This window comes from Tenrec ecaudatus, chromosome 16 (genome assembly GCF_050624435.1).
Source record: "Tenrec ecaudatus isolate mTenEca1 chromosome 16, mTenEca1.hap1, whole genome shotgun sequence".
Classification (NCBI taxonomy): domain Eukaryota; kingdom Metazoa; phylum Chordata; class Mammalia; order Afrosoricida; family Tenrecidae; genus Tenrec; species Tenrec ecaudatus.
The window spans coordinates 106,886,929-106,902,439 of NC_134545.1; the positions used below are offsets into that span (position 1 = coordinate 106,886,929).

A 15,511-nucleotide genomic window follows, 5' to 3' on the forward strand; every position below is an offset into this window, starting at 1 on the left:
CCAGGACCAAAGGTCAACTCCCTCCTGTAGGTTGCTCTGGAGGTCCCTGGTGACTGTCCTGTGGCATCTGGCTCCCCATGCGTCTGTCGCGAATCTGCTCTGCTCTGTTCTACCACTCAGGAGTGCTGAGGTTTAGAATCCGCCCTCCTCTGGGTAGGGGCTCATGAAGGAGACCAAGAAGACCCCGTTTCTGGCAAAATTACATCCACAGGTACAGTCCACGCCAGACCCACTGTGCCCAGGTCAGTCCCTGCCCACAGCGGTGGGGTGAGGCAAAGTGGAATTGCCCCACAGCGTGCTCAGGACTGCCATCTTCACGGAAGCACACCGCCCCATCTTACTTCCAGGGAGCAGCTCGTGGGGTCCAGCCGCTGCTTAGTCAGCAGGGCTTCTAGCTACATAAGCCCACTAGCCTCAAACCCACTGCTAACCAGCCAATTCCAACTCAGCGACTCTGCAGGCCAGGGTGCACCCACCCTTGTGGAATTCCAAGACAGTAATTCTTTATCCCTCCTCCTCCTCCGAGGGGCCATGGGTGTCCAGCTGCTGACCTTGCACTTACCAGTCCTGCACGTAACCCGTACACCACCCACAATCCTAGCCACCCACATTTCAGGGGACACAACTCAACCCACGGCAGCCTGGGGTCCCCGGGCAGGTCAGATTCCCTGAGCGTCCAGGCAGCCCAGGCCAGTGTGGGCAGTGGTGGCAGCTCCTACCGAGGCCGCCCTCGCTCATCCTCTTGCCTTCTAGGCCCAGGGTGTGCTTTTGAAATACACATGTGCTACATCTTCCTCACAAAGCAACTGGGTGAAACAGGAAGGAGCGCGCAGGTTACACGCAAACAGCGCTGGCCCACTGCTACATCACAGCTTCTCCAAATCGTAAGCCCCTTGAGCACCAGCGTCCTCCCTGCTGTCTCCAGCTTGCCTGATCTGCAGTGTCCACCGGGCTGCTCGTCACAACACCATTTCCCGCCGGCCGGTTCCTCCACAGGCCTGAGTCCCACCCTTCTGTTTGTAACCATGACCGCACATGCACTCCCAGGGGAGTCTGACAGACAGTGACACACAAGGACCCACAAGGACCTGAGCCCCAGTCCACTCTGCCCTGGGGACCAGCAGAAAGGCCAGCTAGACTTTGAAATGGCCCTGCTTTTCCAGCAGGAAAGTGTTTCTTGTGCCTGCGACCTAGTTCTACCACCAGGGTCTGGCACTCACAAGGGCCATGTCGGATGCTTTCCCCCAGGGGAAGTGACTTCCCCCAACTTCCGTCACAATGGCAAACACGAAGCTGACCATTACTCATCCGCACCCGCGCCAGTGCCTACTTCCACCAGCCCCTGTGCTGCCACGGGCCAGGCTCACAGAGGGCTCCAGGGAGGTGCGGATGGCACAGAACTGGTAGAGGCCATGGGGGCGGGGGGCACTAGCGGCCTTCCCTGACAGGCAGGCCCTGAACTCCTCATTCTGGCCGGGCCAAGAGTGGTGCGTGAGTGCGGGTGCTACTGGCTGGAGGGAGGGGCCGAGTGCTACCCCCCCCCCACCCGCCACCAGCAGACAGCACTGTGACTGCTATTTGTACCGCTCTGGGGAGTCCGACACAAGGAAAGGGCGGGCCTCCCAGGCTATGTTTAGCACTTGTGTTCCCCCTCGCTCGGGAGCTACTGGGTCAGGCCGCCAGACAACAGAAACAGGAACCAAGTGAGTTTTCCCTGGCAAACTGCCCCGAGCAGTGGGCCTGGGCTCTGGGAAAGGGTCCGGGTTGCCCTCGGCCTTCCCCTCAGTGGCACTTCTGCACAAACAAGGGGCGTGACCTTGAGCGTGGGGTCCACTGGGTGTGGTGGGAAAGGCGTGGTCCGGGGTTCAAACCTCAGAGCTGCAAGTCAGCGCATCTCCTGCAGTCTCGGTTTCCTCATCTCTCACGTGGGAGTGAGAGACAGCAACTACCTTATCCCGCTATTAGGAGAGTTGAGGGGGCACCTTGTACTGGGGCTGCTGGACCAGGGCCAGGGGCTGCTAAGGGGAAGCTATCATTGCTCTAAGGACCACACCGGATGGTATGTTTCTATTTGGTGCAGTGGGTTAAAGCACTGGGCAGCTAACAGAAAGGTCAGTAGTTTGAGCCCACCAGCCACTCCAAGGGAGGACAACGAGGCAGTCTGTATCTGTAAAGATTACAACCCCTGAGAGTCCTAGGGGCAGTTTTATTGCGCCCACTAAGGGCGCTATGAACCAGGTACCAGACTCTGGAGTCCAGCTGGAGCAGAGGCCCCGCAGAGTGGGGAACAGAGACGACATCCTGGAGGGTGGTAAAACCCCAAGTCTAGTCTCCTCTAGCCTTGAGAGTCACACGTGCCTGCAGGGCAGCAGTCTGGACTGTGACAAGCACACCAAGTGGCTCCAATGCAGCGACACTGGGAACCAGGACCCTCTCTGCCTGCGGGCCACCAGGGGCTTGGTTCTTATACACCTGCCAGAGTAGCAGCTGCACACAACCACGCAGCCACACCCAGGAAGCTTCCAGCCGGCTGTCCAGTTTAGACACTCCAAGTTTAGAATCAGAAACTCACCGAGCGTTGGTGTGTTTCTGCCGTTGCCTTTAGCCTGTTTTGGAAAGTAGATCAACGTGCAAGGAGAGCACTGCCCTTCCCGGACTGAAAGCATTGCGCATGCGGATCCCTGTCAAGTCACAGAACACACCCCGGATGGGGGCAGCCCAGGGAGGGATGGAGGCAGATCCGGACGGGGGCAGCCCTGGGAGGGATGGAGGCAGATCCGGACGGGGCAGCCCTGGAAAGGACCCGAGAAACTAATGTGTGAAGAGGATGGAGCCCCAGCAGGAGGCAGAACCAACTCGAGGGCAGTGGTTGCAGGCCCTCAGCTCCCCTGGCCCCCCAGGACACACGCGGCCCAATCAGCTGCACCAAGGGTTTTCCCCACCACCTGAAGGCCAACATGGGGTCCCCAGGTAAGGGCCACAGAGGGTGACGGCCACAGCAGTCTCCCCTTTACTCTGCCCTGACTTTACTACCCATAGCACTCCATTCCCTGCCGAGCAGCTCTTCACAGTGGGACCTTATAAAGCTCTGTGTGTGTAGGGGGGCAGGGGGGTTATATGTGAAGGTGTGGGAGAATGTGTGTGGGTGGATGGGAGTGCACACGCATGAGACTGTGAAAATGTCTACATATGGCATGTGAAAACATGTAGGCAGTGCAAGTGCATTTTTAAGGGTATGAGTGCACGAGTGTGCATGAATGTGAGAGTGCATGCATGTGACTGTGAGCACCTGCGAATGTGAGTGTGAGTACGTGCGTGAATGTATGTGTGAGTGCATGTGCGTGAATGCGTGTGAGTGCATGCGTGGGAATGGGAGGATGGGTGTGTGAGTACACATGGTGTTTAGCCATGCCAATATCCTGAGGCCTGCCTCTCATTGGTGGTCCCGTGACCTCGGTGACCCCCAAGGCTGCAGGCTGATGCAGGGAAGCTGGAAGAGAAAACCCAGAGTCCCAGAGCCTTAGACTGCTGCTGACCACTGGAGAGTCAGGTGCCACACCACCACCACCACCACCACCCCCGGCATAGGTCCGGCCTCCAAGTGAGGGGGGCAGAGACTGCAGGACAGCCCCTCGCACCAGAGGAAGAAGTATCAGGGGAGCAGCTGACCTCAAAGATGCTCGTTTCTATTTCTGCCTTCGAACTCGAAGGGGAATCTCAGGGGCTCAGGTCCATGGAGACTGAAGGCCTTCTTATGCCCCAAAGCCCCAGCCTGTGAGTTGACCTCGGCTGTGGCCCAGAGGCTGCCTCAAGGAACCACACAGAGGGCAGTTTCTGGAGAGGTGAAGCAGACAGCACCTGGCCAACCCGCTTCAGGATTTCGCCGTAGCTGTGGTGCTAGGGGGCAGTTCCACTCCTGTCAGCCCAGGGGCTCTGTGCACATGGCCTTGGGGCTGCAAGGAACCTGGGCTGGAGGGAAGCAGTGCAGGAGGAGGCCCTTTCTAAAGAAGCTAGAGACAAGGAAGCTGAGACACCCTCCTGACAGCCCCCTTCTGCTAACTGGTGGGCTGGCTCTGCTTCAGTGAGTGAGAGAGGGGCCCAGTGGACACAGCACACAGGCAGTGCAGAGGTATAAAGGGCGTGCTGGTTTGAGTGCCTGTGCCAACCCAATGTAGCCCACTCTCCAGGGCATCAAGAAAAGTCTGGTATCCACCAGGGGACTGCTGGAGGGCCAGCAGATCCTGCCGTGGGTGTCAGGTGCACAGAGCATGTGGACAATACCTGTGGGTCCACACGGGAACCCAAGCTTCACCCCATGAGGGGACAGTCAGCGAATGCACACCACTGTTCACCAGCCAGCCTGCCACCGCAAGGAAAGAGCATGGGTTCATGCACACCACTGGCCGGCACCTAGCTCACCCTTCTCTGTCCTCCCCAGAGGAAAAGCCTGTGAGTTCATAGCTGGCAGATGGCAGAGCCCAGCCTGAGCCCGGTCTGTGATCCCAAGGCCATGCTCTGCAGCTGGGCCAGACTGTCCGCCTCTCTCCCATCTTTGTACATGGGGGAGAGCCTCACCAGGGTCCTCCCCTGTCCTCTGGCATCATCATACCCCCTCCCCACACCCAGGGGACTCCCTTTCTCCGGTCACTGTAGGCAGATGCCAGGAGCCAAATGCACTGTGCAGCCACATCCAGTGTGTACTTCAAGGCAGAAGCACTGTCCAAGGCGGGTGCCAGAGAGAGTTTAGAGCACCTTCTAAAGGAGGTGCCCTGATGGCATAGCCCATCAGGCTGCTAACCACAAGGTCAGTAGTTCAAACCCACCAGCCACTCTGAGGGAGAAAGATGAGGCTTTCTGCTCCCATTATGAGTGACAGCCTCAGAAACCCAGAGAGGCAGTTCTACCCTGTCCTATAGGGTCACTGTTGAGTCGGATGGCAGTGGGTTTTGTAAGGGTGAACTTTGTCCTAATTTGTTCTTGTTAGGTGCCATCCAGAAACCCACAGCGACACAACAGAACAAAACACCGCCCGGTCCTGGGCCACCCTCACAGTTGTTTCTATGCCTGAGCCCACGGGTGCAGCCACCGTGTCCACCCATGTTATCAAGGGCCGTTACTGATGGACAAGTGGTGCTACTGTAATTCAGGGATGAGAAACCACACGCAGGCCTCTGTGTGTATAAGGATGTGCTTGTGACTACGGAAGTGAGTCTCCTTCTAGACTGCAGCAGCTCAGCAACACACCGGCAGCCCGGTGCACAGCCCGGCCCTGCGATTACATCCCCAGTGGCCCTGCTGGAAAGATGGGGCATGAAACCAGGCATCGGGTTGGGCAGCCCTGGTTCGGTTACTTTTGCTAGCTGGGTTAAATTCTCATGAGTTTGTTCTAGAAAGCCAATAGTCTCCAAATGCCCTCTTCCTGCACCAGGAGTGATCACATCCCACCTCTGACGACACAGACGGCCTCCTGAGAAAACTGGGAGTCCCCAAATCTAAGGGCACAAGCCCTTCCCCCGGCAAGGCTCCCCACAGCCCACTGGCTGGTCCTAAAGAAATCACTGCTGAGGGGGCCCAGGGAACAACCCTCTGATGTCGAGAAGACTTTAGCAGCCGAGTCATTAAACTCGAGAAATGAGGGCTTGTAATTAAAACAGCCCCCCATCAAACCCGAGTGAAGAGCGAGCGACCCGGGGAGACCGCTCTGATATTTTTAACAATTCCTTTTTATACATAATGCATGATCCTTCTGCCCAAGTTACCTCCGAGTTCTGGGCCCCAGGAAGTCATTTACATTAATAAATAATTTATTACCATAGCTCCCCAAAGCAATTATGGGTTCCCTGTCCAATTTTTTTTTAGCATATGAATTGTTGTGCTCCCTGCCTATTGGCTTGTCTTTACAAGACTTTTCCAAGTGGCCTCTGGAAATGATTGGTCCTGCGCTCCTCCCTCACAACAGCTATTTGATTTCCAGGTCTTCTCTTTGCCGGGGAGCAGTGAGGAAAATGGAAATGGGGGAGAGCCCATTGTCCCCACAATACAGGGCTCACTGAATGGTTGCAATTAGCCCGGGGGCGTGAACGAAGCCTGCTCCCACCCCACACACCCTGTCTCACAGCCCCCCTCCCACCCAAAGAGATTAAACTTGTGCAGTGCACATGTGACCGTTTGAGCCCAGAGAGAAGCGTCCTCCATGCAAATGTAACCACCCCCCCGGGTGTGGTGGGCACAAGTGCTCATGAGAGACTTGTCACTCCCCATACAGAGTGGTCTCTTGGCAGAGCTCAGAGTCCCTCCCTCCAGCAACCAAGTGCTGGGGACAGCTCGCTGGCCTGGCAGCTGGCCACTGGGCGGCCATATCCAAGTGCAATGCCCTGCGGCTTGTCCCCAAAGAATGGTGAGCAGAGGAAACTGGGTTCGTGGGCAGAAACGTGCTGGGACAGGAGCCAAAAGGCAGAGCAGGTCGCTATGAGGAGGGGCTTCAGTCCCCAGAAGACTCGGGATGAATCTGAGAATAGCATCTTCCCCACATACAGCCTGGCCCCTGGGGCTCCACCCTGACACCCCCCTTTCCCCTGGGCCCTGGGTCTTCCCCGACTGTGCCTCCCTGAGGAGCGATGTGGCAACTTGCTTGGGCATCAGCAGGCCTGGCCGGGCAGGCCTAGGCCTCCTTGGGAGCCTGTGATTCCCGGAGTGCTCACTCTGAACTTCACCCACATTCCCATTCAGCAAGCCCAGGGGCCCACACACAATGTCCTTTGAGGGCGGGAGGAGTGAGGCGAGCCTCTCCCAGGGGCAGTCACAATAAGCCCACAGACCAGTGGTTCTCCGCCTTCCTAAGGCCACAGCCCTTTCATCCAGTTTCTCATGTTGCAGTGACCTCCAGCCATCAAAGTATTTTCGTTGCTACTTCATCACTGTCATTTTGCTACTGTTTGAATCGGGTAACCCCTGGGAAAGGGACGTTCGACCCCAAAGGGGTCACGACCCACAGGTTGAGAACCACCTTTAAAGATGTCTGCAGGCAAAGCCAAGAAGTCTGCCCTTGGGTGCCCGGGAATGAAATCCAACATCCTCACGGCATCAGGCAGCCAAACCCTAGACCGTGGAGGGTCAAGGAGCTCTTTCTTGGCCATGTCAAGCAGAGAGGGGCCTGGGGAGTTGGGTACCAGGGCAGGCTTTGAGGCCCCATGGCTAGACACACGGCGAGTGTTCGGGCAGCCCACCCTGTGGGCATAGGTTCAGGGTGGCCCCTGGAGAGGCCAAGGACTGGTGAGTAAGGGTCTGCCTCCCCTCTCCTGTGACAGTACAGACAACACCCCAGGCTCCCCACAGGGTGGGGCACGTGCTTCAGGAGAAAACCACCCCCTATGCACATACCAGGATGGGGGCACCTCAGTCTCCCCAGAAGGGACAGAGCACCCTCACCTCAAAACATTCTCCCAGGGGGTCCGTGGGACTGTACCTGTGAGGGGCTTGCACCAGACTCATTTCAGCCATCGTCACCTGGAGGGAACTCAGGCCCTGTTCCCAGGGGACAGGTCCCCAACAGGGGAAAGCAGGCCATCCTGCATGTCTGCTGTCCCATCTGACACGGGCGCCCACCAACATGCCCCAAGGTAGCCGGCGACTCTGGGGTTCTGCCTGACCTCGAGAGGGGAGCTGAAGCAGACATCGTGCCTGCACCAGGTGCAGAAAGGAACCAATGCAGTCCATGTGGCCACCCTCTCTCCCTGTCGGAAACACACACCCCTCACACTCATCCCCCTCACCTCCACGGGGGCTGTCCTAGAGAAGGGCTTGCAGCACAGCACAAAGCATGTGCACACACACAGCAGTAGCTGCCAGCAAGTGGCAACTACAGTGGCAACAGCCAAACATGCCAATTCACACAAGACAGCGTGGCAACCAGATGGGAAGAACCACTTAACTTCAAGGAGAGATGGGGGACCCAACACCCCCCCTCCAGGAGGGCGAGGCACAAGGGGTGTGCACAGGGGGCTGTGTGATCAGTGAGTGGCACCCGTGACAGACAGACGGACGGCGAAGTAAGGCACTGCCTTTGTTCTCCGGGTCTCTCTCCCATTCTGTCTTTGGTGGGCACCATCACCACTGCAGAAGTGGGCTCCTCTGTGCATCGCTGTACGTGAGCACGCCACAAACCGCCAAGGGCACGGGAACAACGAAACGCTCATGTGGCTTAGCATGGGGGGGGGATGTTGGGGAGCAGAGGGAGGTTTCTGTGATTCATCTTCAGCCACGAGAGATTTTAAGCGATAGAAACTACCTGTCACTCAGCCCAGCAGCCTGGGAACCCCAGCAGAGAGCGCCCACAGGAGACACCCGTACCCCACCCGTCTCACTCAGAGGGCGCAGGCCGAGGGGAGGGGCGCCAGGAGGACGGAGCAGCAAGCAGCACACAGATGGCTCGGCTACTTACCCATAATTCCACACGAGAACAGGGTAGGCCCTTGACTCATCTTCTCGGGCGTGTGCTGAAAACAACCAGAAAGGCTATTCACTCCTTGGCGTCACGGAGGCGCATCACACACAGATTGTACCGCGTGCGCATTAGAGCCACTCGGGATGGGGTGGGGTGGCCGCTCCAGGCTGGAGTCAGGCCAGGGGAGGACACAGACAGGTGTGGGCCCGGGTGACTGGGGACGCCCAGTAAGCCCGAGGCTTGGAACACCCAGATCAGAGATCCCTGGCCCTGCCCTACTGTGAGGCGACTTTCCACAGGAGTGACCCGAGGGGGACAGGGGAGGTGGGAGGACCATGAGCTCAGCTAACTGCCTTGCTGGGCTGACGGTGAGGCCTCCTGCCGCCCAGGCTGGGAAGGGATCCCCCTCCAAGATAGGAGAGTACCCCCACCCCGCCCCCACATCTGACCTGAACCAAAACTCCTAGCTTTCCCCTGGCCGGGGCATGACTGCTGTGACCCTGGAAGCCGGGCACTGACTCCTCTGACAGCCTTCCATTCCTTGCTCAGCAGCCTCCATTTCCCTGCCAGCCCCACACCCAGCACGGACGGTGGGGCCACGCCGTGGCCAGCAGAGTCCATGCCACACCACCACGCTCAAGGGGAATCCTGACCCCAAGAGTCAGGAACACTGTTCTGACCTCAGAGGGGCAGAAAGGCCTGCCTCAAGTGTCCTTTCATCTGACCGTCCGTCTGTCCATCCGTGCAGTCACCCAGCAGATGTGGATCTCTCCCACGTGCTGGTGCTATGCTGGGGGTTGGGCATGCAAAGGTGAAAGGCAACCCTCAGTCCCTGAAGTCAGTCAGCTGGCCAGAGGAAGTGGCCCAGTCCCCCCAAGAGACAGAGATACCTGGGCATACAGGAGGCCAAGAAGCGGGCGGGAGCACAAGCCTGGTTCTCTGAGGCCTGGACAGATAAGGGTGGAGCTGAGCAGAGAACAACTGTCTCACCCAGATAAGAGGTGGCAAGTGCCTGGCACCAGCTCCCTGTCCCTGCCTCCAGCTGCCCCATCCCAGAACCTTTGCCATGGGGATGAGAGCCAGTCCTGGGGACATGGGACTCTGGAGGCTCCCACGGAGAGCAGAGGATAATCAAGGAGACAAATGAAAGACAGAGGAGGCAGAATTGGTGGGTAGACCTGGGGTGGGGATGGGGCATCAGGGCTGGCTTCCTAGGAAGGTCTGGCAGGAGCCCACATGGCCCTGGGGGAGGCCCCCTCTGGCGCCCCTTCCTTGGGGAGGGGGGAACCACCCTCTGCTGTGAAGGGTCACCCCATTACTTAGCCATCCAATCAGCAGCCACCTTGCAAAGAGTTCAGTGTGACCATACCTCCTGCCTCCTCCCAGCTGGCACTCTGCTCACTGCCCGCTAGATGTCCAGCTGAGGTCACCTTGTGGGGCACGAGTGGCAGCACTCATAAGCCCAGCCAGCATGGCCCCACAGCAATCAGATGGCCCCGTGGGCGGTGTGGCTGACAGGGCCCTGGCTCCAGGGACAGGGGCAGGGCAAGGAGGCAGGTTCATGCACGGCCTGGCCTTGCCTAACAAGGAAGCCAGCTCACAGATTATGGGCACCCAGACCCATGAGGGGCACCTGGGGAACCACCCAGCCCACGTCTGTCATAGCAGGGGGGACGGGGGCGGGGGGAGACAGCCTTGCTGTGCACAGTCCACAGAAGCCCAAGCCCCAACAAGGGCAGGAAAGCTGAAGAGGCTGGGTGGGGGGTGAGGCATAATCAGGAATTGACCGGCTCCTGCTGGACTCCTGATCCTCCCACTGGACTCGCTAGTCCTCCCGACAGAAGGCAGTGCCCAGCCCTCCAGACCTGAGCCCCAGGAGTGGGGTATGTGAGTGGGAGGTCGCAGCCATGCGGTGATGAGATGCCACCCCACTGTCACCTTGCATCAGGGATTGGAGGGGGGTGGGGGGGAGAAGAAAGCCAAAAGGAACCAGAGGAATACTGTGTGTTTCATTGGTGTTATATTGCGAACTGGTTGACTCATTCCTTCTTGTGACCCTTCTGTGAGGGGATGTTGGATCTTCTGATGCCTGTTACCTGATCCCGTGGATACCTTGTTAAAGACCCCAGATGCTTTATCATTTGATAGCCAGGCACTGTCAGCTTTCTTTACCTCATTGGATTATGCACCTATTTTGCCTTCAGTGATCTTGCCGGGAGGGTGAGCATCACAGAATGTCAGGTTGTTAGAACAAAGTGTTTTTGCATTGAGGGAGGGTTTAAGCAGAGGCCCAAAATCAATCCACTACCTCAGTGTATTGCCATATAAAGATATGTACCTAGCCAATACCTCTATTTTTATGAATTAATATATTTACATGAGTCCACGCCTATGTTTATTCTCCTATCCATAGCTTTGCTTCCTAGATCTTTCCTGTTTCCTTCTACCTTTCTCCTGTCTGCAAGTCCAGGAAGCATTTCTTCACTCACTCACTCACTGGCTCACTCACCCACTGGCTCACTCACTCACCGGTTCACTCACCCACTGGCTCACTCACTCACCGGTTCACTCACCCACCGGCTTACTCACTCACTCACTCACTCACCCACTGGCTCACTCACTCACTGGCTCACTCACCCACTGGCTCACTCACTCACTGGCTCACTCACTCACTGGCTCACTCACTCACTTACTGGTTCATTGACTCACTGAACGTTAGAACCAATGACACCAGGAAGCAGCAGCTCTGCAGAGCCCCTTGGAGCAGGAACTCAGAAACTGGCTCAGCCATTGGCCGGGTGTGGGAGGTTGGACTGGGGCATGCGTTGTCCATGTCTCCCCAGGCCCAGTTCCTTCCCAAGCTGGGGAGTGGGGTGGCTCCTTCCTGTTCTTCCCTTCCCTTCTCTCAAGAGCTGGGGCAGCCATGCGGTCAGAGGCATTTCACTTTGAAAAACCAGGTACACACAGACCATCACGCAGTCCTCCCTGGAAGGCTGGGAGGGGGACGGGAAAGCTCGCTCCTCGGGTGTGGGGGTGGGTGTCTCAGGGGCAGCCTCTGCTTCCAAGGGCCCAGACACTTCCCCTGGATGGGGTCCAGGGCCTCTGGGCCCACCCTGTCATCCCAGCAGCTGTGGGGCTCACTGCCACACACCCATGGTTGCGTCTACCTTTCTAAGCGTAGCCCCTATTGAGACAGAATTAACTCGCCTGCCTTCCCTGTTGCCGCCTCGAGGGCATTTACTTGAGGTTGTCTGTCTTGTTTAGGAAGCCTAACCCCTTATCGCTTCTCGGCCTTTTGGCTAAGATCAAGTGTAGGAAGCCTAACCCCGCCAGCGTCATGTGAACAGAACAAGCCCCAAGACGGGCGGGTGGTCGGGCCAGGCTGCCTCACGTCCTCCAGGGGTTGGCTCTTGGGTTGGTTGTTTCGGAGAGGCCTGGCGGAGCCCTGAGATAGCTTGGGCTGGGTTCCCAAGTGGAAGTCAGCTAGCTGGTCCCCGTGCCATGTCCCACAATTCCCATCTGCAGGACATCCCTGCCTGCCCACTCCACCCACTGCCAACCCTTTGCTTCCACTGGCCCCCAGCAAACAGGTCTAGGCCAGGCTGGAAGGCAGCCCTCTGGCTCAAAGGGCAGCTGCTCCCTGGCCCCACTCCCATCTGGGAGGCCAGTGGGGAGGACGAGGAGGAGAGAGGGGCCCAGCCTGGGTTGGAAGCTTCTGGGATTGACCATTAAGAGCAGCAGCAGGAGGGAGGGAGAGGTGTCTCTGGAGCAACAGGTGTCATATGGGACACAACACAGGATGCCCTGCAGTCCGCTCTCCCTCCAGCTCTCCCTCCCAGCATCCTCTGCGGCAGCCTGCCCGTCCTCCCAGGATCCCTTGCAAACCACCCCTACTCTCCCTCCTCTGGACTTCGGCTTCCCCCTTCTCCCCCACAGGCTGGTTCTGCTTCCCCAGCACAGCAGGTTGGTCTCAGTCCTGCGGCGGGGCCTCACACTCAGCTCTCCAAAGAACTGCTGTGTGGTCCTGCCCACCAGCCCAGAGAGGGCCATCTGCACAGCTGGTGCCAGCGAGGGGAGAAAACGCAAGCCTTCTCGGGGCCCCTCGCCCGGCAAACACTCAAGTCTGGTCACAGCCATTTGAGAGTGGTGGGGTCACTGGGATGGGCAGGGTGAGGGGGCAGACTGCAGGTGTCATAGGGGTGACACCCAAATGGCCTTTCTCGTGCCAGTCTCAGCAGGCACCCCCATCGACTGGATGGCAGTGAGATTTGTCGTCTCCATTAACAACGATGTTGCTGGAAGGCCTGGTTTACAGATAAAGCTTTGGGGCAGTCTACCGCTGGACTGCCAAATGGGCTCCGGCCAGGGCCGCCATTAGCTTTGAATCACGTGGCCTCCTGCACACACCACACGTACACGCCGTTTTCATGGCAACAGTTTTTACAATTGTTCATTTTTTATTTTTCCCCAAGTTTTCTGGAGTTTTAGCTACGGTCATGTGGGAAGTAGTTGTGAATCTGTATCAATACTGTATCGGAAAGGACGTACTGATTAAAGGAACATCCAAACTCACTGCCACTGAGTTGACTTCTATTCCTAGCGACCCTCAAGGGGAGGCCAGCACTGCCCTGGGGGCTTCGTAGCCCGTAACTACAGGAAGAAAGCCTCGCCTTCCTCCCGTGGAGCACCTAGGCGTTTCAGACTACCACCAGCTCACGCCACACGGAACCTCCGAGCTTCCTGCATTACAAGGAAAACCCCAAACTCCAAACTCGCTGCCATCGAGTCAGTGCTGACTCGGCGACCTCTGTAGGTTTCTGAGACTACAACCCTTTAAGGAAATAGAAAAACCCAGGTTTTCTCCCCGGAGCTGCAGGTGGTTTTGAACTGCCCACCGTGCAGGTCACAGCCCAACGCGTAAACTACTACCCCACCAGGGCTCCTACGTGAAGGGGAGAAAACGCAAAGGAGGCTTCCCCACCGTGAGTGGGGTGCTGTGCTAACAGAGTCAGTGCGACAGCTCATCGCTCTCTGTGCCCACGGGTCCGAGAAACACCCCGTTTCAGCGATGGAGAGCTACGCTGATCACGTATCAGTCTGTGGAGAAAACCAACAGCCGGCATCGCGAAGCACTCGGTGTGCTCATTTACACAGGAGGAGGCCGGGGGGCGGGGAGAGAGGGCACCGACACTGTCACTGCAGGGGTGACACCAACCCTGTGACACCACTACGTTCTATGATTAGAGCTGTCTGTGTGCTCGGCTACAGGAGGAAGTCGGGCGGTGGGGGAAGGGGCGCCAACCCATAGAGACATCGTGGCTCTTAGATGAGTTCTTCAGGCACCACCAACAGGAAACAGCACCCCTCCTTGTTCGCCCCCTTTACCTGCCCCAGGACCAACAGGCCGAGGAGGGACGGGGCTGCTGGGCCCAGCCTTTCGGTCCCGAGTGGTCAGCCACCAGCAAGAGAGGCAGGACAAAGTTCACTTCTGGGGTGGGGGGGGGGGTCACTTGGGTAGCAAGAGCATATGTGACACGTTGGAAAGCGCTAAGTACCTCCGTGGGGGAAGTCCAGGGGTGGAGAGGTGGATGGGCTAGAGGGAGCATGGAGTTTCTTTTTTGGTCCAGTGGCTGCAGAAGGGAGAGAGAGAGATGCACAGCCCCTGGGGCCGGGCCAGGGGCAGGGATGACATTGGGAAGGGCAAGGCAGCAGGAGTTGTGCATACCCAGGCCTCGAACATCCTAAAGGGTTCCTGGCTGTGGCTAAAGCCAGCGGCCACTGGGCAGAAAAGATCAGAAGGTAGAAAGTGTGTGTGTGTGTGTGTGTGTGTGTGTGTGTGTGTGTAGAGAGAGAGAGAGAGAGCAGTTACTGTAAGAATCCAGGAGAGAGGGTGCATGCTGGCCCAGGGTGGGGGTAGCGGGGACACGAGAAGTCATTACCAAACGCAAACTGGGAGGAAACAGAGATGGGCAAAAGGTCGATGAATGCAGGGGACAAGGGACCCATCTACTAAGCACATCCTAGGTGCCTACCCTAACCATGTGCTGCCAGCACCAGGAGGCAGGGCCCATCCACCAGGTCTGTCTGCTGAAGGCTGCAGGACTTGGGGGCACCTCATGTGTACCTTGGAGCCTTGGCCTCAGGAGCCACAAATGGGGAGAGCATCACAGAGTGAGGGGGCAGCCAGGCCTGCAAAATGTCAGGGAGGGGACCCTGACACTTCTTTCACCCCTAACCAAGCCCAGTCCAGTGTCCCGGTGACAGGTGAGCCAGCAGCCCTCCCCCCTCTGGACTTGCTGGGCTTCAGGTGGGAGCCACGGCAGCAGAGAGGCCAGAGCAGAGGTGTCACAGGGCAGAGAGGAGGCCAAGCTTCACTCTGACACAGCCTCGTTCCCAGAATCCCTGTGGCCTATCACCCAACCCTCACAGGGGCTCTGGACAGGTCTGCGGGGGTGCAATCAGCTCTTGGTGGTGTTCCTGGATCAGCCAGCCAGGTTTGGTGGTGCATTGTAGACCAGAGCCCACTACAGGGCCAGCTATCAGTTCTCATGAGGTGGCTGGGCAACATGACCTTGGTGGCCAGCCCCCTGCTGCCCACAGGGGCCACCAGGACCTCGGGGGACTTACCCACAGGCAATAGTCCTTCCACACATACCTCTGCTCCCTCTTTCCAAGGAGTCCGGCTGGGAAGGGGCTCGGCTGTATGCCCTTGTTCTGTCCCTGCCTCCCTGAGACAGCCCCCCTCGGAGGGCACCCTGGCAGAGGGCAGCTGGAGGGCGGACTCCCTCTCCAACCATTCCCTGGGTGCAGCTCACGCTCCAACTCCCTGTGGAGGTGTGGCCTTATCTTGGCCCCCCATGCAGGCACCGCCTGCTTCACCCCTGGAAACAGCCCCTCTTTATGGTCGAGACTGACGGAATGCCAGCCTCGGGCTGGAGGGGGCCGGCCACACTGAAGGGGGTTGCTGTTGACCAGGGGCCAGGCTGTCTGCCTCACCCAAGACCTCTATCCTGGGACTGTCCTCCCAACTCACCCATCCTCTCGCCTACCCTTTCTCAGACTCCCAGG

General features: G+C 58.1%; 1 protein-coding gene across 1 annotated transcript in view; it reads right to left on the minus strand.

Annotated features, from left to right (window-relative positions):
• Positions 1-15,511, minus strand: part of FAM53B (family with sequence similarity 53 member B) — a 34,423-nt gene that overhangs the window by 18,695 nt on the left and 217 nt on the right. The window contains exon 2 of the mRNA XM_075534576.1: positions 8,441-8,495. Coding sequence (XP_075390691.1) covers positions 8,441-8,495 — 55 coding nt within the window. The remainder of the gene's footprint in view (positions 1-8,440; positions 8,496-15,511) is intronic.